The 25512-nt window shown below is 44.2% G+C and overlaps 1 protein-coding gene across 4 annotated transcripts in view; it reads left to right on the top strand.

Moving 5' to 3' along the window:
• STAC (SH3 and cysteine rich domain) overlaps window positions 1-25512 on the top strand; it is a 216166-nt gene that overhangs the window by 155659 nt on the left and 34995 nt on the right. For all 4 annotated transcript variants that reach the window (XM_033930457.1, XM_033930456.1, XM_033930458.1 and 1 more), the window contains exons 7-8: window positions 6732-6810; window positions 13082-13158. In XM_033930457.1, the coding sequence (XP_033786348.1) occupies window positions 6732-6810; window positions 13082-13158 (156 nt within the window). The remainder of the gene's footprint in view (window positions 1-6731; window positions 6811-13081; window positions 13159-25512) is intronic.

The following is a 25512-nucleotide window of genomic DNA, read 5'->3' as shown; positions in this document are numbered from 1 at the left end:
TTCCATTGTGGAGGGGGAAGTCGGTCAGCAGATGGGGTTGCGTGTTGAGCCTGCTCCTGTTCTTCGAGTTCTTCGTGCTGGGTCTGCTCCTGTACCTTGTCGGCAGCTTCTTCCTGAAGAATCTGGAATCTATTCTTCAGGACGAGTTGAGGGGTTGATGTAGGGTTGGCCTGTTGGGAAGAAAAAGAAGAGGATGAAGAGATTGAAAAAGGGGGGGGGGGATCTCCTATGTTTACCTGTGGAAGAGGTCACCAACTGCCAGGTGTCATTGCCACCAGCCATTTCCTGTATCCCAAATGTTGGCTTCAAAGCTGATGATTTGGGTGTCTCGAGAATGGACTTGTCGTGGGTCTGCTCTGTAATTTGGGACAACTCCTGAACGACTCCGTCGATATAGGCTTCATCCTCTCGGATGCTTCTTAGGCGAACCACCTCCTCCCTGAGGCTCCACAGTTCCTGCATGAGGGCTCCATCCAGCTGAGCAGCCTCCTCTGTCTGCGTGGAGACTGTAGTGTAGTGTCGGGGGGTGGATTCAGTCTGCACGGAGACCTCTGTCCACCGTCCTGAGTCCTCCTCCCTTCGTACGCCGTCCGTGATCTCCTCCAGGGTCCCCATGGTGGCTGGAATGCTGGATTTGATTGTAGCCTTGGCGCTTCTAGTCCTCCCTGTCATTTCCAAGTTGTGAATTAGGTCTGCCTGTCAGTAAATTAGAAAAAGAAAAGAGAGTTAGAAAAAATCCTACTGAGAGCTAGTGCGAGATTATGAAAGATTTGGGTGTCTGAGAGAATAAGAAGTTAAGAGCTAGGGTATCTGAAAGGGTTAGCTGAGTGTGAGTTAGCTCGGCGTGCAGCTAGCTGAAAGAATAGAGAGAGAAGAGAAGAATGGGAACAGAAGAAAAAGTTGTTTTTTTGGGTTTTTTTTTAGTTAGAAGTTTAGGATTCGCTGCTGGGCTGCCTGGGCTCCTTCCAAGGCTCCTTCGCAAAGGCGCTCTCGCTAAGGCGAGCGCCTTTGCCGCTCGCCTTCGCTGCGCGCCGAACGGCCGCGCGCCGTTGGCACCCCCCCTCTTAAGGGGGAGTCCGGGCGCTGATCTTGTTGGTGTCGCGGCTGGTGACGCGGGTGGGCGGAGCTAACTCTCGCCGCTACCTGCTCCTCACCGCCGCTCTTTTCCTCTCCCGGCTCCCTGCCTTGAAGCCGCTGCTTCCTCCTTCTGCCACGCGGCTGCTGTATTTGAATGGGATTATCTGTTGTCTGGTAAGAATGAATGTTGAGAAGCATACAGTGTGCTTTGTGTATTTTAATTTTGTGGTTAACCATTATGTGTTGTTAATACGATTATATTGTATGTGTGTATATATGAAAAATGAATGGAAAAAATGGTGTTACAATTAGTATTATTATGGGGCGGGGTCTGGGATGGAGATTGAGTGGAGATGGGCACAACTTAGCCCAGTGATCTTCAACTGCCGGTCCGCGGACTGGTGCCGGTCGACAAAATATTTTATTTCCGACGGTCCATAGGTGTCAAAAGGTTGAAGAACACTGGTCTATGAGAACAGTAGAGCGCCCTCTGTGTGTTGAATTGGTTACTGGTCTCCAGCCAAACAGAACAGTGATGAGTTGGGTCACTTTGAAGTTGATTGCAATTCTTGGTGAACAGATATGTCTTTATCACAACAGACTGCCGATTAACCCATAGAAAACTTTGCATTGGGGTGACTACACTGGATGGAGACTTTAGAGAGGAAGTTTGCTTTCCTGGCCTTAAGACTTAAGACATTTGACTTGGAAGTGTGTGGTGCAGTGATTAGAGCAGGGGTGTCCAATGTTGGTCCTCGAGGGCCGCAATCCAGTCGGGTTTTCAGGATTTCCCCAATGAATATGCATTGAAAGCAGTGCATGCAAATAGATCTCATGCATATTCATTGGGGAAATCCTGAAAACCCGACTGGATTGCGGCCCTCGAGGACCGACATTGGACACCCCTGGATTAGAGCTACATCCCCAGCACCCTGGGGTTGTGCGTTCAAATCCCACACTGCTCCTTGTGACTCTGGGCAAGTCACTTAATTCAATCAAAGAATATATAGGATGCAGAGAGATCAGTCAATAATCTCAAAAATACCTCTCTGTCACACTTTAAATGACTTCAAAAATGGAAACAGCGAGAAGTATTATTTTGTTAGACTTATCTCAAACAATCTTAGTCTGTAAAGAATAATCTATGCAGAGGAGGAGCCTCAGATCCCTGTGCGTTGTCGGTAAGTTATCTCAACAACTGTACTGGACAGGGAAATAACCTCATCGGCCCCTATCCCCCTCCTGCCTAGCAATTCACCAATGCTGTTTAACTAAATGTTCAAAGAAGTAACATGTAGAACTTAACTTAGGCAGGGAACATTTTCATGATGAAATTCCTGCTGGTCCGCTCCTGCCAACGTGAATCTAGCTGCGTCATGGCGGTGGACTCCTGTACAAAGAGAACAGAACATAGAAGCGTCAGGGTAAGAATAACAAGAGGATACCTGTCTCTGTATCCAAACTTACTCGGCGAGTCTGTTCACGCTCAGATCGGCAAAGATGGCCGCTGCTGAAAACTGCTCTTATTTATTGACGTCTGACGCCTGACATCCTCTCCCACTGTGTGGGGCTACCCCCAGCCGATATACTAATGTCAATCATTTCTTCGGTACAAGGGGGATAGGGGCCGATGAGGTTATTTCTCTATCCAGTGCAGTTGTTGAGATATCTTACCGACAACACACGGGGATCTGAGGCCCCTCCTCTGCATAGAGTATTCTTTACGGACTAAGATTGTCTGAGATAAGTCTAACGAAAGAATACTTCTCGCTGTTTCCATTTTTGAAGCCATTTAAAGTGTGACAAGTCACTTAATTCCCCAGTGTCCCAGGTATATTAGATAGAGTGTGAGCCTGCCAGGACAGATAGGGAATAATGCTTGAGTACCTGAATAATTTGTAATCTGCGTAGAATTGTAAGATATGCGGAATATAAATAATTAAATTTTTAAAAAAATTGTTAGAACAACAATAGACAATTCCATCTTTGTGAAAGCCTTCTTGTAATTAGATAGTATGACAATAATGATAAAGACGGAAATAAAGATGCAAGTAATGAATTAGACAGCACTATTTCTAATGCTGATGATAACGACAATAATGATGATGGCAAACTGCTCTTTGCTATGTGGAAGTCAAGTGTTTCAGAGATTCACTTAATCAATACCTGCAGACCCTGTTAGAACATATAAAGAAACTTTTCATTAGACTTCTAGTGCAGTTGTTGAACACTTTTTTAGCTGTGTTGGGACTAATGAGTCACAAGTGCACTCAAACGAGTGACATTCATTTTCAAACTTAAATTTTACGAAAAGCATGAAGTGTATTGAATTGTTGAGCAATAAAATTGTTGGGATAACAATGTTAACAATAGTTGCATTCATTGTAATTGTAATACTTTTTACTGAAAAATGTATTATATTAGGCAATAACATTTGTAAGAGATCAGTTGGTGCTGTAGGTACCAAAGAAAATCCATTCCATCCGAGACTCTTCTTTCTACACCTTCTCCAATACAATTACACTAAGGGCTCCTTTTATCAAGCCGCGCTATCAGCTTAATGTGCGTAATACCGTGCGCTAAACCACCAGCTGCGCTAGCCGCTAACGCCTCCCTTGAGCAGGTGTTAGTTTTGAGGCCAGCGCGGGGGTTAACGCGTGATGAAATGTCAAGTGTGTTAACCCCTCTAGTGCGGCTTGATAAAAGGAGCCCTAAGATGGAATTCTATATGGGGGCATATACTTTATGCAATAAAGCACGTGACCATTTTGAGGTATATTACATTACATTACATTACATTAGTGACTTCTATTCCGCCTGTACCTTGCAGTTCTAGGCGGATTACAAAAGAGCTAACTGGACATTTCCAGGAAAGTTACATTTTTGGGTTACAAATGAGATGAGATAGCTGGATATTTCCAGGAGATATTGCAAATTAGATAACAAGTAAAACAACTGGACATTTCTAAGCAATATTACAAATAAGATAACAAATAAGATAGCTAGTCATTTATGTGCAAATATGACTAGTGGAAAAGTAAATGCCCTATCATGTATATTACCAGTGGGCATGCATGGAGGTGGAGTATATAAGTATGCACGATGTTCAGCTACAAAATGGGGGGGATCAGTGCTAGGGGTGAGCAACCTTGAAAGAGACCTGGGGGTGATGGTGGACTCAACATTGAAAACATCGGCACAGTGTGCGACAGCCTCAAAGAAAGCAAACAAAATGTTGGGTATCATTAAAAAGGGTATCGCAACCAGGACGAAGGAAGTCATCATGCCGCTGTATCGTGCAATGGTGCGCCCACATCTGGAGTACTGTGTCCAGTAATGGTCGCCGCACCTCAAGAAGGACATGGCAGTACTTGAGGGGGTCCAGAGAAGAGCGACTAAACTGATAAAAGGTATGGAAAACTTTTCATACGCTGACAGATTGAAAATGCTGGGATGGTTCTCCCTGGAAAAGCGGAGACTTAGAGGAGACATGATAGAAACCTTCAAAATCCTAAAGGGCATAGAGAGGGTAGACAGGGATAGATTCTTCAGACTGTGGGGAACCACAAGTACTAGGGGTCACTCGGAGAAATTGAAAGGGGACAGGTTTAGAACAAATGTTAGGAAGTTCTTTTTTACCCAGAGGGTGGTGGACACATGGAACGCGCTTCCGGAGGTTATGATAGGCCAGAGCACATTACAGGGGTTCAAGGAAGGTTTGGATAAGTTCCTGGAGGATAAGGGGATTGAGGGATACAGATAGAACTAGAGGTAGGTTATAGAAGTGGTCAGAAACCACTTCACAGGTCACAGACCTGATGGGCCGCCGTGGGAGCGGACCGCTGGGCGCGATGGACCTCTGGTCTGACCCAGTGGAGGCAACTTCTTATGTTCTTATGTGTACTTGGACAGATACTAGAAGTGATATAAAGGTCTGCCCCTGTGACTTATGCTAACATTTTATAAAGACAGGTTGCCACCTACTTCTTTTTTAAAACTAGGCCCAACACAGGTACCTTAATTAAGTACTCCTTAGAAATTTACCCTCCAAAAACCTATTTTATACAGGTGACATAGTTGACCTATGTGCCTTTTTAAAATGGGTTCCTAGATCTGGCCTCAATAGTGCACAAAATGCCACTGAACATACTTACACCAGCCCTGAAAAAGGTGTCTTGTATGTATATCACCACTATGTCCCCAGGGATGCCTTTCACAGATTGCATAAAAGTAGGTACACACTTTCTATGTGCATACTTTTACCCACATATGTAGTCATACAATCTTATAAAAGCTTTTTCCTGCGTGTAATATGGGCCTTACATATGGAAGACGTTTTCCTCAGCACATGCTGAGAAAATTCTCTTGCTAGAGGCTTATGACTAAAGATGGTCTTTCTTTTAGGAAGTCACTTAAAGCCTGGCTGCTCACTATTCTGCCGGTGTCAGGCCACGCTTTTAATATCCACTGCTGGCGTTAAAGCTGGATATTCAGTACTGAGTCATATCCAGCCACCGCCACTGAATATCTGGTTTTATCTTTGGCTGCTAAAACTTACCTGGTTAAGGCAATATTCAGCACCTGACTCTAAAGTTAAACTGGTCAAAGATGGGACTGCTAGTTATGAGACTCAATTTAGCCAGTGACCTTCTGTAGTCAGGTGCTGGATATCGGCACCTAACCGCATATGTCCCCCAAGTTAGGTAGTTTCGTAGTAGACACTAATAGAGAATGACACGGTGACAAAATTCATCACTTCCCGTCCCCGCGGATAACCGCGGGAAACCATCTTCATGTCATTCTTTAAGGAGAGAGGAAAGAATCAGAGTATAATTGGGCACAACCACTGACCCTCAAGCTTTGCTTTAAAGAATGCTGGTGTAGAAGGACTGAGGTTGAAACAGACACTACAGAATGACAGTCTCTGGTATCCAGAGCAGATATTGTGATGTCATAATGCCTCATTCCACCAGTGCCTAAGAGCCAATCACATCAGTGAGGTCACAATGGCTTCATTATCCTTGGCTCACATAAGAATCAGAGTATGAATGGCCACAACCACTGACCCGCAAGCTTTGCTTTGAAGAATGCTGGTGTAGAAGGACTGAGGTTGAAATAGACACTAGAAAATGACATGGGATTATTTCCCGTGGTTATCCACGGGGATGGGGACGGTGATGAATTTTGTCACCGTGTCATTCTCTAGACGCTAACTGCAAATATTCGATGGATATAATTGGTTAAGTTCCACTCAATATTTGTGGTTAGCTGCAAACAAGCTATTTAACCAGACAGTAGCTATTTCAGGCCAGTTAAAGAGCTTTGAATAACAACTGGTGAATATTTAGCTCTGTCTTTAAATAATTTTAGGTGCTTGGGATTTAATTTGATAATCGATGTTTATGCCAGCGAGCAGCTTAAATGTAGTTGTATATATCATGCTTTGTCTTGTATATTCTCATGTGATTGTTTTATAATATTTTAGGTTATATGTGTATTATTGTATGATTTTAGTAAATGTTTTATATACCACTTTGACTGTTTTGGACAGGTAGCTTTAAGTGGGAGTAGTACATAAATGATAAACCTCAGTTCAATAGCTTAATACAACTACATTGGATAACCTGTTATCACAAACCCCTCTCTCTGCACAGACACTGGATCTGGCTGAAGTTCCTGAAGAAAGCGACAGACCAAATACATCGGAAATGAACAGGCAACCCAGTGATAGTGGTAAGTTTAAAATAGAAAAGCAAAACAAACAGAGAACCAACAAGACCTGCGGTACAGGTGCACAACAAGAAAACACAACAAAACTGCAGGAAAATGTACAGGGTGCAGGAATTTTTATTCAGCAAAAATCTTAAACCAAACACAGAAAAATGCATAAAATCGTATCCAAAGTTCTGGTCCTAATATTCGTGTGGACCGGACCCGACATGGTCCGTGTTTCAAAGATACACTCCTTCCTCAGGGGTCCCAAATGTTGGTACATCGAATATGAGAAAACCTGACAGGATGAGATAAACAAAATCTATATAAATCTAGAATAAACAGGCGTGAAGGTATCCTGCGTAAAGCGCTGCACTACAAAGCTATAACATATCGAAACTAAAAAAAAAAAAAATTAAGGGGCATATTTACTAAGGTGGCAGTTCTATAAATTGGTGCCAAGATTTAGGTGCCCCAATGCCATGCATGTAGATCCATTTCTATAACAACATCTTGGTACCAAGAATCCATTATAGGATACTAGCGTAAGTCAGCATTGGCATGCCCAAGTTAGATGCCAACAGTTATGTCAAGTCAATGGCATCTAATTGTGTCCTGAAGTACTCATAACTTATAGTATGCTATGCTACACATGTATCTCAGTCCATTCAATTGGCACCTCAGATTCTTAGGGCTTCTTTTACTAAGCCGCGTTAGGGCATTAACGCGTGGAATAGCGTGCGCTAAATTGCCCCGCACGCTAGACGCTAATGCCAGCATTGAGCTGGTGCTAGTTCTAGCCGCATAGCGTGGGTTTGGCACATGCTAAAATGCCGCGTGCGCTAAAAACGCTAACACAGCTTAGTAAAAGGAGCCCTTAGTAGCACTATGTAATATATATGAGCATATCCACACTGTGCAACCATCTTTTTAATTAATTAACTTTTTAATCAAACGAAGATTTATTAAAATTGATTCTTTCTCTCATCCGAGTTATAAATGAGGCTGGATCTTCAAAAGTACATCAAACTGTTCTTTTTCTCCGTGTTTGAAAGTTTGCACTAACTTCATAACTGCAGCTCCAGTGAGGGAAAGCCCCTGAATCTTCCACAGCTCAATCCTAGTAGGTTGAGCACCTGTTACTGTATGGGGCCCCGTCTTGCAGGGTAAAGGGTAAGACCCTCCTGGGGCACCTAGGATTCTGACCACTACTATGGGAGTAGCCATGGACATGGGCATGTTAGGGTCATTCTGAAAAGTTGCATGCACTGTTACAGAATAATGGGTCAGTGCGCCAAACATGGGTGTCAGCATTTACACCAGGTTTCAGCAGGTCTAAAGTAAAAGGAGAGTAGAGGTAATTTTTTTTTTAACACAGCACTGTGTCTCTGGTTCAGATATACAGCTGTCTCCCCCTAGCACTTCTATTAATGGTGTTATGCACACTGAATATATTCTAGGGAATTATGTGACAAAAAAAAAATTCAAAATAATGCATACCAAAATAACACAGGTAAAGGGATAAAGGGTCATGGATTACACAGGATGTAGCTTAAATTAGCTATAGAAAAGTTAATCATCTACTCCTGCTCCTTATTCCAACCAGTCTAGACTACTAGGCAGCAATCTAAAATCATCTGAAGCATGACCTCTGTCTTTCCCAACACTCCTCCCCCCCTCTTTTTTCCTCTGTTCTCAGTGCTGTGGTCACTTCTGTACGTGCTGGCCATCACTTAGCCCTTCCACCTTGCTGGGCAGTAGCAGTACTATAACTGTGTTTCCATGCAACAGCTTATAGCAGTGGTCTCAAACACGTGGCCCGGGGGCCACATGCGGCCCACCAGGTACTAGTTTGAGGCCCTCAGTATGTTTATCACAATCACAAAAGTAAAATAAAACAGTTTCTTGATCATATGTCTCTTTAGCTATAAATTACAATATTATTATTGGAGGCTTGGCCAAAAGGAAAAATTTATAAACTATGAAGAGTTTTACCTCATGCAAAATTGTCATTTCTTTAATAAGACATTAACTATTTTTTCTGCGGCCCTCCAAGTATCTACAAATCCAAAATGTGGCCCTGCAGAGGGTTTGAGTTTGAGACCACTTGCTTATAGCAACTTCTGCTTTCTGTGTGCTTGTTTCACTCTCCTATCTTGATGTTCAGCCCATGCCTGTCTGTAGAAATGTTGCAGTGCACTTGCTCAGAAATTGCCACATAATTCAGATATGGAAATCAAAAAGAATCACTCCAAGAGATACAGTAACAAATTTTATACTCATGAAACATCAACATTTTGAAGTCAAAAATATGCTCAGAGACACGGAGGCAAAAAGAAGGAGCCGAGGCCTCAAGAATATCGTCTCCCCACCCAATCATCGCATATTGTGAAGTCAAGTGAAAAACAAAAGGTATTGCTGCAGTCTAGCATAAAAGATTTTTTTTTTTTTGCTTATACTTTAAACAGTGGAGGAGGCTCGTGCGTTGGAATTTCACTTAAATTTTTGAGACGCCACCACCTTTAAGAGTTTACTGAGTGCTCCATTTGGTTCCCTGACGCAGAATCGACACGGACCCCGTCGGAACCTTCGATCAAGCTAAGTGTTATGCTTGAAACAGTTTAAGTCTAAGCAAAAAAATCTTGGATGCTAGACTGCAGCAATGACTTTTGTTTTTCACTTGACTTCACAATATGCGATGATTGGGTGGTGAGGCGATATTCTTGGGGCCTCGGCTCCTTGTTTTTGCCTCTGTTTCTGAGCATATTTTTTACTTCAAAGTGTTGATGTTTCATGAGTGTAAAATTTGTTACTACACCTCTTGGAGTGATTCTTTTTTTTTTTTTTCAAAATTCTTTATTCATTTTCAAAATTACATTAAGTGTTAAATATATTCATTCACATTGACAATAAATATATCACTTACAAACAATCACTGGTACATTACATAAATTCTTATCTCTTCCCCTTTCCCATCCCTCCCACCCATATATTCCATTATCATATAAAACATGTAATAATAAAATTCCCCCCTCCCTACACCTTAAATTGATAAATATAAGGGAAACAATTTCAATTAATCTTTACAATATTTTGTTAATGGTTTCCACACATCCTGAAATTTCTTAAAATATCCCCATTGTAATACAATAAATCTTTCCATTTTATAGATATGGCATAAAGAGTTCCACCAAAACTAAAAAAAAGTTATAATTTAAACTCCTCCAATCCTTCCAATTATATGTAATTTGCTGAATGGCAACACCAGTCATTATAAGTAATAATTTATTGTTATTCGCAGAAATCTGACTTTTTGCTCTCATTTCCATACCAAATATCACAGTATCATAGGATAATGCCACTGGGTGATTCTTTTTGATTTTCACATGCTCTCCTTTAATCACTCTTTTTAGTGGAGTACCAACTTTTTTTTTTGTTTTTCCCTATATATAATTGGACTTAGTATGCACATAATTCAGATAAACAGCATCTGAACTTTAAGTTTCACAGTACATGAGAGAAAGTCTGTTAAAGTTGAAGCTAAACAACATCCATTTCAGTGCTTGGCCTGTTTTTCTCTGTCCTTTGACCCTATGCCAGGGCCTGATGATGTGGGGGGTCTCACAGGGGTCTTCCTCAATTCCTATGAGCGTCAGAGATGTTACCGCCACAGCCGGTGTTAAATACCACACTACAGTTTTGTAAAAAAAAAAAAAAAAAAAAGGGGGGGGGAGGGTAAGTTTATAGCGGACAAAAAGAAATCAAATATTCAAGGCCAGTCACAGGAAATGGACCGATATTGAATATCCAGGCTCAGCACCAAATGTGGGGACTCAGTCTGGCTAACTTCCACAGTCGGAATATTGGCCCCAGTAAGGCTTTGCATCATAAGCATGAAAATTTGGAGAATGTTATTCATAGGAGAATGTTATGTTTTATTAATTTTCCAAAAATTCTATCAGCAGCTGTTTCGTTTACTTTAAAAAGATAATTTTGTTGGGGAAGAAAGTAATTCTCTCGGTTTGGATCAGTGATACTTTGCCCTCCTTTTGGGCTTGGAGAAACCGACTGTATGCTCTGCTTCTGATGGAACGGAGGGCGGCCTGTCGCAGTCCTCGATGAAAGAGGAAGTTTCTCCAAATTTGGGATCCCTATATTCAGTTTTTGTCCCCAAGAGTCCGGAGTGACATTTTGAACTCCTTTTAACCTCACTCCAAGCAGGTGCATTGGTGAGCGATGGGTGCGGGGGGTCCTGGGCACGTGAGGGGCCAATTTCTTTCTTTCTTTTATTTTCCAACTTATTCCCATTTTTTTAATTTTTATTTTTCTTCTTCTTTTTTTCTTCTCTTCTTGTTCTTCTCTTCTGGTCTGTGGTTTCGGGGGACTGTGGAGATTGCAGTTTCTTTCCTTGGCAGTGGGCTATCTCAGTCCAAATCTACTGCATTGTAGATTCTGCTTTGAGTCTAGTTCTGGAGGGGGGGGGGGAGAAGGGTTGGAGTGTTGGATCTGTATCGTTTATATCATGGTTGTAGTTAGTTGTATTCTATGGTTGATTGTATTTGTATGCTGGATTTTATTTATTTATTTTTTTTAATTGATTATGCATAAAAGATATATTTTGGGAAATATTGAAAATTCCAGAGCAATCTTGTCCTCCATTAGCTAGAGTGTATTGAATCCTACCGTATGCAAAGAGAGAAGGAGGAGCTTTGGAATTTGAGATTTCTTCTAATTCTTTAAATGTTACTCAGCTTTTAGAAAAAGATGATGCAGATGCTATACTTGCTACTCTAATAGCTAATTTTATATTGGAACTAGACAGAGATTGGGTGTTAAAGCTTTTCTTTTGAAATAGAGGAACTCTTTTTAAAACTGTAAAGTTCAAGTCTTTCACATCCTACACAGAAAAGAAGACAATTCCTTTTTTAAAACCTTATGTCCTACAGCTGGGAGCTTTGTTTTGGCTAAATTACCCTTGCACTGTAAATGTGTTATTAAATGCCAAGCTATAAAATACATCTTTTTTTATCCAGATCAGTTGTTTATTTTTTTAAACTCCAAGAGTAGAGAGTGTCCACCATTATCATCTGAACCAGCAAGAACTACTACTCCATAGGAATAATATACCGCCTATTTACTTCCATTTAGGCTATTTTGTTTTATATAAAAACACAGAAATATGGCGACAGGCCCTTTCTAACTCTGATGGCACACGGGTAAGGACAGGGCCGGTCGGTAGATGGGGAGGAGACGATCGTGAAGGGAAGGAGCAGCGCTGGTGGCCTCGGAGGGAGCAATACTGTTGGTTCCCGCGGTCGGGTCGGGTTGGGTGGGGGCTCGCAAATCGAGTCAATGCTCGGTTTGCAAGTCAAAAGGTTTGACTGTATTTTACCACAAGTCTAGCACAGGGTCCCATTTTAAACAATGAGATACTGTGGTAAAATAACCCAATGTAACAGTAGCCCATGTTGATAACTTCCTTCAAAATAGAGGTGTGGCCTAATGGTTATGAAAAATATGACCCATAAATTATCAAAATACTATCATATACCTTCATATGTATACACATATTCTGAGAATATACTATTCTATAGAATGGCATCTAAAAGTGATGGAGCGTAATTTCAAGATGGATATATAGTACATATGGGAGGAGTCTGGGTGATATGTGGTCAGGGCACACAGTTATGCACACAGCTTAAAACAATTTTTAAATAATGTAAGTATGAACATTTATACGAGCTCTATGGTTGTGTCTAAATTATGTGCATATACGTATGCTTCCTGTTAGCCTATAGTTCTATAAAGGAAAGTAGGTGTCTATTTTCCTATATAGAACAGACTGCATTGGGCACCTCAAGCATATATGTGCGTGTGTGTATATAAGTCACAATTTTTGCCTACGCCATATTCTGCAAATACATACCAATCTTGCATAGCACGTATCTGTAAAGGGGTGTACCCATGAGAAGAGCCTGGATGCATACTTATGCATGTGCTATATAAAATGCCATAAAGTATTTGCATGTTTTCACGGCTGAGGCACCTGTAGTTACCCCAGTTCTAGGGCTGTGTCAGTGCCCATGCCTAAACTGTAGGTGCTTTTATACATGGTTAGTCTAGTATTCTATGCTATTCTAGAATATTCTTTCCTTACATTCCTTTATAGAATAGGCTCCTGCCAGCCATTTTCTGAGTGCCTAAGTGTAAGGATCCTGTTGTAAGAAATGCCTTTAAAATGACATATAGTAAAGTCACAAATAACTCATTGATCTATTCTCTCTTTTCTTAGTATTTAGCAATTTGGAAAATGGCTCAGAAAACTTCAGAGAAGAGCAAGAACCGAAGAACATAAATTCTCCAACAAAGGCAAGAATTTACGCAAGCCAGTACTTAATTTTATAGTACAATACAAAACAATTTTTACAGTACACACTCCCACTTAGCATATGCATAACGTGACCATTTATTTTTTTCCTCGGAACGGGACAGGACCCCCCCCTACCTCCCCCCTCCCCCCCGGTAACTTTTTTAATCCCAGCACCTCTTTTTACTGGAAAAGAATTTATAATATACAACTGTAAGCCATTTCAGCAAGATATGTACTTTTTTTTTTACTATAGTCCTTATTAAAATCCCACCTTCCTCAACCTACCCCCCTCTCCCCATCAAGAGTCAGCCAAAATCTAGCAAAACTACCCATTCAGCCATTCAGTGAGCGGCGCAGGACCAGGCAGGCACGCACCCTGCCACTGCCAGGAGCCATCCACCAGGATTTTAAAAAGATGGCGGGGTTAACAGGTGCCGGGATTTAAAAAAGGTACTGGGGGGGTGTCTAGGGTCCTGGGGGGGGAGGTTCTGTCCCATTCCGAGGAAAAAAAATGGTCACATTATGTATATTGTCACAACCCACGAGCTCCTGATCACTGCAGCGAGCTGTGTTCCATGTGACCTTAGCGGCTCCCAGCGCATTCTCCACTATCAGGGAATCCTCCAGGCCTTCTAGGCAATCGCCTAGGGTGAAAACCACAGGATCAATGTCCACAGTGAGATCAGGCAAAGGGAAAAAGAAAATCACACACCCACGAGATTGTCAGGAAAAATAAAGATGTATTTTATTTTTATACTTCCAATTAATTCGCCCTGGTATTGATAGCAAATTGCAGCATTTTCAATACAGTTTACATCACACCTCAAACATAGAGCTCCGGATCAACCTGGCCACCCTGGCTTCACAAACCCAAGCCTGGCTCTAATTCAAAATATTCAATCAAACAAGGCTGGACTCTAGCCTTTACATCTCAGTCCTCTTCACTAGCCTTCCGTGTTTAGGACAGTCCAAACAATACTCCCTCACTAGGAGAGAGCAGGAGAGAGGGGCAAACAACCCTCCTTTTCTCAGTTTGTGTCCATTGTCTCAAAACCCTCATTAGACAGAGTTGGCACACCAATGTCCATCGGTTCATAGCTTTGCAGGTCTCTTTCAGCTATGGTCTCAAACATTTCTGACATGTCCACCATGTCCCAATCGTGGCTCAGTTCCTCAGGATTCAGTTCAGGAGATGTGAGCTTCCTCTCGAGCTCACCCTGAAGCCTCCTCGGCTCCCCCCTTTTGTGACTCAGCTGCCCTGCTTTAACAAACTCGCCCCTCCCTGCTCTGAAGAGGGGAAAGGGAGAAAACTCTTCCTGCAGCTGTGTCTGCTTATGTGACCACTTCCTGTTCTGACCCGGGCCTTTTGGGAGTTGAAGTTTCTTAACTCCAGGGTTCCTTTGAGCCCTAACTGCAGGCTTTGGAGCGTAACCTGACTCCGGACTGAACTTCCCCTGGAAGTCACTATTTGGCTCCTCAAGGTAAGTCCCAGGAAGTCAGTTCTTACATAATCCTCTGGGCCGACCTGGTCAGCTCTTCTACATAGGGATTTACTAATCTTCTTATCAGACCTTGTGCCAAAGCTAGGAGGAGAGCTAGATTTGTCACAATATGCTAAATGGGAGTGTGTGGTGCAGTGGTTAGAGCTACAGTCTCAGCACCTTGAGGTTATGTGTGCAAATCCCATGCTGCTCCTTGTGACCTTGGCCAAGTCACATAATTCCCCATTGTCCCAAGTACATTAGACAGAGTGTGAGCCCACTGAGACAGAGAGGGAAAAATGCTTGAGTACCTGAATGTAAACCACGTAAACCTTAAGGTATATAAATACTACAAATAAATAAATAAGTTGGTAAATTTAGGACAGCTTAAAAGCAGTCTTACATTCACCTTCTTAGCTTATTTGGGCCCTTGCCGAATATCAAAACACGACCCACATATACTTTTTTTTTTACAAGTTGTGAGCCCCCTCCAAGCCCCTGATGAAGTGTTGTACCACGAGCTGTCACAAGAGGTCATGACAGCCATTTTAGACCAGCAGGGGCAGGAGTGAGAAGGTTCTACTCCTGTCCCAACAACCATCACTGGACCACTAGGCATCAAGGTAGGCCATAGGGGCCTACCTGACCTACTGAAGGGGAGGAGGGAGGATGAGAGAAAGATGCCTTGAGAGCTCAAGGTGTGGAGAGGTGGTGGGGGGAATCATATTTTTAAAAACAGTTTATGCAGGTTCAGACCCAGTATTCAACTAGGGCCTGCATAACTGTCTTACGTTGGCCCACCTGAATATCAGTCAGGCCACCCAGAATTATCTCGCTGTATTCAGTGCCAGCTCCCAAATTTGGCCTGGCACTGAATATCGCGGGATAATATAGCCAGCGCCGATTAACGTTTAAAAAAATTCTGACATCCACCGGCTGAGTGTCGTAGGGATGATATCCCAGTTTAGCAGTAGAATATGCATCTGGATGAGAGGGTTATAATGATGAAAACTACTGTTTAAGTATCAAATCTTTGGTATTAAATATGAGTCAAAATTAAAAATAAAAAAATGATAGGGCTTAGCCAGCCTGCTGGCAGAGTGGCAATACTGTGAACTGCCATGCAGTACCTCCCCAGTTTAATTCCCAAATCATGCCACACCATAATATAGTTGGGCTAAGGTTGGGGATGGTGAAGATGCAGGTGCACAGCCGCTAGGAAGGGGAAGAAATGGTTATTGTTAAAGGAAGCACCTTGGGCTCAATTCTAAAAATGGCGCCCTAAGTTGAGCTGCCTAACTTAATTGGTTTAATTTGTGCATTAATTGGCTGCGCTGATTAAAAACCAATTTGCCATTAGAAAAAAAAGAGGTGCCTCCAAAAGGCGCGCCATTATCACGCCTACGGAAGCTACTTATGATGACTAACACCACTGTAGGCGTGGTTAACGCTGGAAGTGGTGTTTAGCATCGTAAGATGCCTGTGTGGACACGATTCTCATGAAAGGTAGGCACCGGAAACCCTGGCCTCCATTTCTGGCGCCTACCTTTTATGTAGCTGAGATTCTGTAAATGGTGCCATTGCTGCGTGTCGAGGCTCGTGTGAAATTCAAGTTTGGATGAATTTGTTTTAAGGTGTTATCGGGACAAATACCCAACTATCTTGTAGATTCATTCACTTTTGCAAATTCTTTGTGCTCCCAATACACACGTGCTTTATTCGTTTTTCCATCTGTCAAAGGTTGCCAATATAAATAATATCATCAACATCTTTTTTTCTTATCAAGCAGCATTATGGGATAAGGATTTTAAATCTATAATATTGACCTCTAATTCTTATCAACATTTTAGGAAACAATTGACCAGGACCAGTATTTAGACATTGACTTTAAAAATTAGATTTCACATCCACATATGCTTGGAGAAATTCATTAAATCATCATCTAAATTTCATTCAATTTAATCAAATCCAACAAATTCATCAAGGTGTATCCAGCTGTTGATGTGTTCTAGACTCTTGAAACCTAAAAAAAAAAAACCAACAACCCTTTTCAATGAAAAACAAAACAGGAGCAGTGTGAAAACAACTGAAACTCCGATACTGATAAAGGTCAAACCAAAACAGTTCAAAAACTTTGAACCTTGTGTTTAGGTCCTGAGTACATACTTGCAGTATTTCTCGTGAAATTTCAAGAGGATTTAGAGAAAGTAATTATATTTAGACCTGATTAATGAAATATCACTTTCCAAGCTCCTGAGATGAGTTGTTTTTCACCATAAGGCTGCTTCAGGGAAAATCATTTTGAGTCCTCTCCTGCCTGCCCAATTTGATAAAATATGATATTCAAACCACTCTCAGTTTCACAAAATATATAATAAAAAAGCTAACTCAGTCAGAGAAACTATAAGTATATTCTATTATCTATAACAAGCACAGTACTGGGTAGAACTTTGGATTCTTGCCCAGAAATAACTAAGAAAAAAAATTTAAAAAAATTTAAATTGAATCAGGTTGGGCAGACTGGATGGACCATTCGGGTCTTTACCTGCTGTCATCTACTATGTTATGTTATTTCACGCAGGGGGTCCCTGATTGCCAGCTTCCTTCCCTTCCACTCCCTCACTGCCCTCTCGCCTGCAGTATTAGAGCCCCGTGGCCTGGGTTTAGTTTGCTTGCGAACGAGAGGGCAGTGAGAGAGTAGAAGAAAACTGGCAGTCAGGGGCCCCCTGCGCTAATCAGGTGGAGGGGCATAATAAAAAAAAAACATCTAAGTCCCCTTTTGGCCTAAGGCCTTAAACGTTGAAAGTAGAAGCAGGGAAAATGTCCATTATCAAAAAAAAATGTCCAAAAGGAGGGTTTTTTTTGATAATGGCCTGCCTCTACATTCAGCTGTTTAAACGTCCAGACCACCACTATGTCTAAACTTACACCATATAATCAACCAAAAAAAAGCCTAAGCCCCAAACTTCCAAAACAAGAGCTTTTAGGCGAAGGAGTAGCCAGTCTTTCGCCTAACCGGTGTCTGTCAAAAACAACACCGGTTACAGAATCGACCCCCCTCCCATACAACAATCCGGGCAGGAGGGAGCCCAAGCCCTCCTGCCCCATCGAACCGCAACACCCCCCCCCCCCCCGCCAACATCGGGGCAAGAGGGAGTCCAAGCCCTCTTGCCCCGCGATCCCCCCCCCACCGAGTCCAATGGGGCCAGGAGGGAGTCTAATCCCTCCTGGCCCGGCGATCTCCAACCCCCCTCCCCCCCACGATCCAGCCAGGAGGGATCCCAAGCCCTCCTGGCCCGGCGATACCCTCTAACCTCCTACACCTAGGCATACAACACCTAGGCGTTCATCTCTCCTGCCGCAGGTCGCAGCAGTTCGGGTTGAGGGGTGATCGCATCACGGTAGGGGAGTTGAGGCATCTCTCCTGCCGCGATGGTTGCGGTGGAGGGGTGGGTAGGTTGCCGCACCGCTGAACTGATCATGCCAGCCGCTATCAGCTGAGCGGCCCCTTTTTCAGCACTTATACCTGTTTTGACTTGGTCTAAGTCAAAACGTATAAGTGCCGACTAGGCAACCTGTCAAAATCTTTGGTTATACGCAGTGGCGTACCTAGGGGAGGGCGGGGGGGGCGGGCCGCCCGGGTACCAGCCCTGAGGGGGTGTTCCCGGCCTTGCCGCTCAGTCCCCCCCCACGCCCGAAGGACCGCTCGCCCCACTGACCTTCCAGCACACCTATGAAGCAGCCCGCAGCAGGATCGCGACGTCAGCAATCCCTCAGCTGCTTGGGTGCTGCTTCCTGCGCCGCGGTCCCGTCCCTCCTCTGACGTCAGAGGAGGGGGCGGGACCGCGGCGCAGGAAGAAGCTCCTAAGCAGCGCAAAGATAGCTGACGTCGCGATCATGCTGCGGCTGCTTCATAGGTAGTGCGGGGAGGCCAGGGGGGCGAATGGTCCTTCGGGGTGGGTCGGGGCATCAGGCCTTCAGGGTGGGGCGGGCGGGCGGGCAGGCAGACTTTCAAGGGGGAGGGTGGTGACAGGCAGGCAGGCAGGCCTTCAAGGGGGGGTGCAGGTCTTCGGGGGGGTGCAGACCTTCAAGGGGGTGCAGGCCTTCAAGGGGGGACAGGCAGGCAGGCCTTCAAGGGGGGGACAGGCCTACAAGGGGGTGGGACAGGCCTTCAAGGGGGTGCAGGCCTTTGGGGGGGGTGCCAACCTTCAAGGGGGGGTGCAGGCCTTCAAGGGGGGGGGACAGGCCTTCAAGGGGGGACAAGCAGGCAGGCCTTCAAGGGGGGGACAGGCCTACAAGGGGGTGGGACAGGCCTTCAAGGGGGTGCAGGCCTTTGGAGGGGTGCCAACCTTCAAGGGGGGGTGCAGGCCTTCAAGGGGGGGGACAGGCCTTCAAGGGGGGCCAAGCAGGCAGGCCTTCAAGGGGGGGACAGGCCTACAAGGGGGTGGGACAGGCCTTCAAGGGGGTGCAGGCCTTTGGGGGGGGTGCCAACCTTCAAGGGGGGGTGCAGGCCTTCAAGGGGGGGGGACAGGCCTTCAAGGGGGGACAAGCAGGCAGGCCTTCAAGGTGGGGACAGGCCTACAAGGGGGTGGGACAGGCCTTCAAGGGGGTGCAGGCCTTTGGGGGGGGGCCAACCTTCAAGGGGGGGGGCAGGCCTTCAAGGGGGGACAAGCAGGCAGGCCTTCAAGGGGGGGTCAGGCCTTCAAGGGGGGGACAGGCCTACAAGGGGGTGGGACAGGCAGACCTTTAAGGGGGGACAGGCCTACAAGGGGGTGGGACAGGCTGACCTTTAAGGGGGGATAGGCCTTCAAGGGGGGACAAGCAGGCAGGCCTTCAAGGGGGGGTCAGGCCTTCAAGGGGGGGAACAGGCCTTCGGGGGTGCAGGCCTTCGGGGTGGGTGCAGGCATTCGGGGTGGGTGCAGGCCTTCGGGATGGGTGCAGGCCTTCAGGGGGGGACAGACCTTTGGGTGGGGGGTACAATCCTTCGGGGCGGGTGCAGGCCTTCAGGGGTGGGGTTTAGGCCTTCAGAGGGGGACAGACCTTCGGGTGGGAGGTAAAGTCCTTCGGGGGGGTGCAGGTCTTCAGGGGTGGGGTGTAGCCCTTCGGAGGGGGGACAGACCTTCGGGGGAGGGGGGGTCCTGGTGTAAAAGTACACAGAGGGAGAGAGGGAAGGGGGGGTTCAAAGATACGTGCATATGCCAGACTTTGGGGGTTAGAAATAATGGGTCTAAAAACAGAGGAGTGGGAGAGAGATGGTGCATAATGGGATTTAGGGAGGGAAGGAACAGAAAGGGAGAGAACTTGGAAACAGGGGATGGTGTGGAGGGGGGATAGAGATACTGGATAGGAGGATAGTTGGGAACAGAAAGGGAGAGATGGTGGATCCTGGGGTGGTGGGGAGTTGAGAAAAGGTGAATCTGTGGATGGAGACAAAAAAAAGGAAAGATGCCAGATCTCCGGGAGAGGGAAGGGAAACGGAAGGGGAGAACAGAGATGGCAGACGGATGGTTAGCACGGAGAAAGGAGACCCTGGCAAGCAAGACAACAAGAGCCTGGGACCAACAAGATTTGAATATTGATCAGAGAACAAAAGGTAGAAAAAATAATTTTATTTTCTGTTTTGTGATTACAATATGTTAGATTTGAAAAGTGTACATGAGACAGCTTGAAATGGGAACTTTTCTATTTTTGTGAATGGCAAGGCTGAGTTCAGTTAAAATATATGCTTTATAAGAAAATATAATAATGTGTTTTATAAAGTTTATAAGCATTGCTGGCATACTCGGTGAGGTGTTCCTAGTGTTGGTGGTGGTGGTAGCATGTCAGTGTGTTGAGAGGAAGAGGTAGTCTGGGAAATTCTGCTGAGCAAACTCTGGGCCCATTTCCACCCCCAGTTAGTCCACTCCACTCAACTGGTTCACACACTGAGTGGGTCTTTGGGTGTTATTTCTGGGTAGTTGTTTTAGAATCTCTTCCAGTGGTTTGTCAGTATCTCCTTCTGGTCCAAGGAAGGAAACTTTGTCAACCTTAGCATTGACCTTCAGAATATGTTTGTAACAGCGCTGCTTGTGTGGCATTAGGCTATGTAGTGATCGAAAGAAAAAAACAGACCTTTGCACATTTTTGCACTATATGGTGGGTGTATGAGGAGATTCATTTCCTGCACAGTTAAGTCCATGTGAAGTTACCTTGTGCTGTATTTGACATCTAGCAAGGTCTCTGTTTGGAAGGAAAGATCTAAGCTTAAAAATGAAGTGGCCAGAAGTTATGTTAAAAGTAGATAGCGTAGCTGGTTTTAAGAAAGGTTTGGACAAATTCCTGGAGGAAAAGTCCATTGTCTGTTATTAAGACATGGGGGAAGCGTCTGCTTGCCCTGGATTGGTGCACTCAGCAGCAACAAATACTAGTTTTGGCTGGCTCTTTCCCCGCATTTCTCCTCTCTTCCCCACGATTTAATATCCAGTTCAGGCAGTAAGTAAATGCATCGGCAGGGGGGGTCTGGTAAGTCTTGGGGGCTGGGGATGGAAGGTGAGAATCAGTTCTGTAGGCTATCAGAAATTTGCTTAATTATCTACTCACACAGAAAAGCAGTAAAGTCAATAGGTTCTCTGAGTGGGAACAACCTGTTTGATCTTGCACTCTTGTGATTGACCAATTGTTTATCACTGTTTAATTTATCACATTGATTAATTTGAGCACACCTGAGGTGTCCTATGATGGTGTGCACTGCAGGCAGAGGAGCCTTATTGTGTAAAGCACTGGAGAATTCTCTCCTCTCGCTTACCTCTCACGCTGAGGACACCCTGCTTCAGTATAATCATTTATATGATTTATCTTATAAACATTATTACGTGGTCTTTTCCTCAAGTGCTGAGACATCAGGTTGTTCCCACTTGGAGAACCTATTGACTTTTACTGCTTTTCTGTGTGGCTTTAACATTTTTGCTATTCAGTATACCTAAACTATTATTCAGTAGAAAAAATTTGGTTTGTTCAATCAAATCCTGTGTGGACATTGGACTTCTATGAGTGAATGTTCTGCTTGATTGAACAAACTAAATTTTTTCTACTGAATAATAGTCTAGGTACAATGAAAGTAAATAGCAAAAATGTTTGAGTAGATAATTAAGGAAATCTTTTTCATATTGCTTGCTTATGGACTGGGAAAAAAGACTGTTCAAGCAAATGTCTCCAGAACTGCTTTAATGGAAAAATGTGATTTTTTTTTTTTTTAAGTACTTTGTGAAATTTATTGTTGTGAAATTTATTGTTATACTTTGTTTAAACTTAAAAAGCGGTGTCATTAACAGTGAATCTAATCGAAAAATCGATTCAACAGGGTGAATCGAATCGAATGAAATATTTTTCTCTGAATCGGGCAGCACTATTGGCTACCATGAGAATGGGCTACTGGGCATGATGGACCATTGGTGTGACCCAGTTAGGCTATTCTTATGTTACTAGTATTTAAGCCCGTTACATTAACGGGTGCTAGAAAGCAGCCCCCTTTCCCTCTCCCCCTCCAGTTCCTCCCTGTCTCTCCGTAGCCCCCCTTCTGTCTTCCCCCCCTAAGCAAAATGATCTTCCCCCTCGAAGCAGCTCCCTTTCCCTCTACCCTGCCAATTCCTCCCTGACAGTGTCTCCGTGGTCCCCCTTCTGTCTCCCCTCCCAAGCAAAGCTGTCTGCCTCCCAGCACACCCCTCCCCCCCAAAGCAGACCCCTTTCCCTCTCCCCCTCCAATTCCTCCCTGACTGTCTCTCCGTGGCCCCCCATTTTTTTCCCCCCCAAGCAAAGCTATCTACCTCCCAGCACACCCCTCCCCCAAAACAGACCCCTTTCCCTCTGGCCCTCCAGTTCCTCCCTGACTGTGTCTCCGTGGCCCCCCCTTCTGTCTCCCCCCAAAGCAAAGCTGTCTGCCTCCAAGCACAGCCCTTCCCCAAAGCAGGCCCCTTTCCCTCTCCAGCTCCAGTTCCTCCCTGTCTCTCCGTGGCCCCCTTCTGTCTCCCCCCCAAGCAAAGCTGTGTGCCTCCAAGCACACCCTTACCCCAAAGCAGGCCCCTTTCCCTCTTCCTTCTTCCCAGTTCCTCCTTGTCTCTTCGTGGCCCACGCGATTTTCTCTTCTCGCGGTCTGGCCAGCTCCCCTAGTCCCTTGCCACCGCCGCCACCCCCTTCCTTTCCCGCGGTCGACAAACCTCTTGCCTCCAGCAGCCGCTGCAGCACTGTAAACACGTTGTTTCGCGGCCTCTACTGCCCCGATTTGCTCTTCTATGTCCCTGATGACGTCATCAGAGAAACGGAAGAGCAAATGAAGGCAGTAGAGTCCGCCAAGCAGCGTGTTTAAAGTGCTGCGTCGGCTGCTGGAGGCAAGAGTTTTGTCGACCGCGGGTAGGGAAGGGAAGGGGGTGGCGGCGGCGGCAAAGGACTAAGGTAGCCGGCCAGACCGCGAGAAGGGTAGGCTTAGAGGAACCCGGGACCGTGGCAGAAGTTGCTCAGTGTGAGGCTTCCTTCGCTCTTCCGGGTCTGCATTCCGACTCCTCAACGCGCCAGCCTGAGCCGGCATAGGCGGTTGAGGGTGGAAGGTTGTGGTCGGAGTTGCTAGGCTGCAGCGGATGTGTGAGTTGCGAGTGTGGGGCCTGCAGCGGCGCGAGGTGGAGACGGAGAGCAGGCTGTGGTGACGTTGTAGGCGCGCATGCGCACTCGTATTTTCGGGACATCTCAGGGAACACGTTTTTTTTAGTGCGCATGCGCGCTTAGCATTTTATTATTATAGATGTTCTCATCTGTAGGGGCCTTTGTTTTCACTTCTTATTTTAATGTATTTTTTTCCTGGGAACTTATCAGTGTTTTTTTATAATGGGAACAAAAATGGAAGAGAATTAATGTGTGTGGAATGGGGGGGTAACTAATTTCTTCAGCTAAATAATTCAATCCACTTCAAACAGACATAGGAGAACTCACGCACCATTCACACACCCTCCAACCAAAAACGTCAAAAGAAAAAAACTGTTCGACAACCTCCTAGCCATTCGAGCTGCAACACTTGACCCCCAACTCTACAACCTATTGACCTCGACCACAAACTACAAAACCTTAAAAAAAGAAATAAAAACCCTTCTATTCAAAAAACACATAAAACCAAACTAACATAATCAGAACTGTCCCAAGCATCACCTGCAACTACTCCATATGTACTTCTGATGTCATGACAATTCAGACATAATTTATGTTATGTTATGTTTGGAATAATGGTTACATAAATGAGGTTCAATAAAAGAAAATTTTCACTGCCTGTTTCTATTCTGACCATTTATTCCATTTCATGGTTATTGCAAAAAAAAAAAAAAAAAAAAATTTTACATGGGGGGGGGGTGTCAAAAAATGATGGGCCCCGGGTGCCACATACCCTAGGTACGCCACTGGTTATACGTGTTGTACGCCTAGGTGTAGGTCGGCCCACCTCCTCTCCTCTAAAAATGCCTCTTTTCCCTCTGTGCGTTTAGAGCCAGGGGAAAGGCCTAAGCTGGTTTTAGATACGTCTAAAACTTGCTTTGATTATGGGTACTTGGACGATCAGGCTTTTTGATCGTCCAAGTACCCATTTAGGCCACTTTTTAGATGTTTTTTTTCTTATTATGAGCCCCATAGCATGCAGTAATGTAGACATGCTGATCAGTGCAGACACACCCACTCTCCACCACCAGACACACCCCTCAACAACAAATTAGCACACAGGTAGCACATGCCAATTTGGAATTTACAGCAGGACACCGGAGCTCATCCCATGGTAAGCTATTTTAAGCTGCAGTAAATGCCTGCTGGTGCTTACAGCGGCTTTGTAAAAGGACCCCTAAGTATACTGTATTCAATAACGTTTGATTTATGTTTTTAATGATTTTGATTGCTTAAGTACTGAATTGCTAACCGGTTTTCAGTAAACTATCCTGAGCTAAAGGTCGAGAGCCCATAAAAGTCCTCTGTTTATTATTATTATATTATTATTATCTCAGCTGCATTCCATAAGCCTGAATTCACTGAGGCAAAACCCAGTTCTATAACCTAAGCCAGGTATCAGAAAACGGATTCAGTATGATTTTTTTCCCCCTAAAAATGGTCAGTCTTTGAAATCTGAGGCATTTTTCCTTTTTTGATTCAAGTTTCCAAGTTTTATTAAAAATTTGATACAATCGCTTATCTGGACTTCTAAGCAAGTTACAAGTAAAAACAAAGGGAGTAAACATACAGTCAAAATATTACAAAATTTAAAAATAGTCATAGATAAAAACAAATGGACTAACATGACATAAAAGGAATAAGGGTAGAAATACAATTTGAGAGAGGAAAGAAGAACAATCAAAGGGAAAAACCAAAATTAGATATTTCTTTTAGACTGGTAGACAAATGAATTGCTGCAATAAATTATTTCAAGACCTCCAATACCTGGTCTACTTTCTGCTATTTTACACATACTAAATAGCAGCATTGTAAAGATAAGGTCTCCTCTGAGAAATATAAGCAGATGCAGCACACCAGACTGGAAGGATGACAGACTGGAAGGTTCATTTACAAGCTAAGGGAAAACACTTTCTGGAGTGTGCTAATGAAAATCAGTCTGGCCACCAGGTTAGGTCAATGTATTCAGCAAGCTATGTTATCCTATTGCTGTTTTTGGAAATTAATTAAGACCACTTTGTGCGATAAGTTTATTACTTAGTGAGTTTTATTACTGAAATTATATTTTACAAATATTTGTATTTTTTTACTGTATTATTGTATTTCTCTGATTGTCCAGCTCTTCTTAGTGTAAACTGCCTAGAACTTTTTGTTATGGCGGTATAAAAGAATAAAGTTATTATTATTCTGTACCCCCCTGTA

This window comes from Geotrypetes seraphini, chromosome 2, assembly GCF_902459505.1.
Source record: "Geotrypetes seraphini chromosome 2, aGeoSer1.1, whole genome shotgun sequence".
Classification (NCBI taxonomy): Eukaryota; Metazoa; Chordata; class Amphibia; order Gymnophiona; family Dermophiidae; genus Geotrypetes; species Geotrypetes seraphini.
This window is presented reverse-complemented; position numbering and strand designations above follow the sequence as displayed.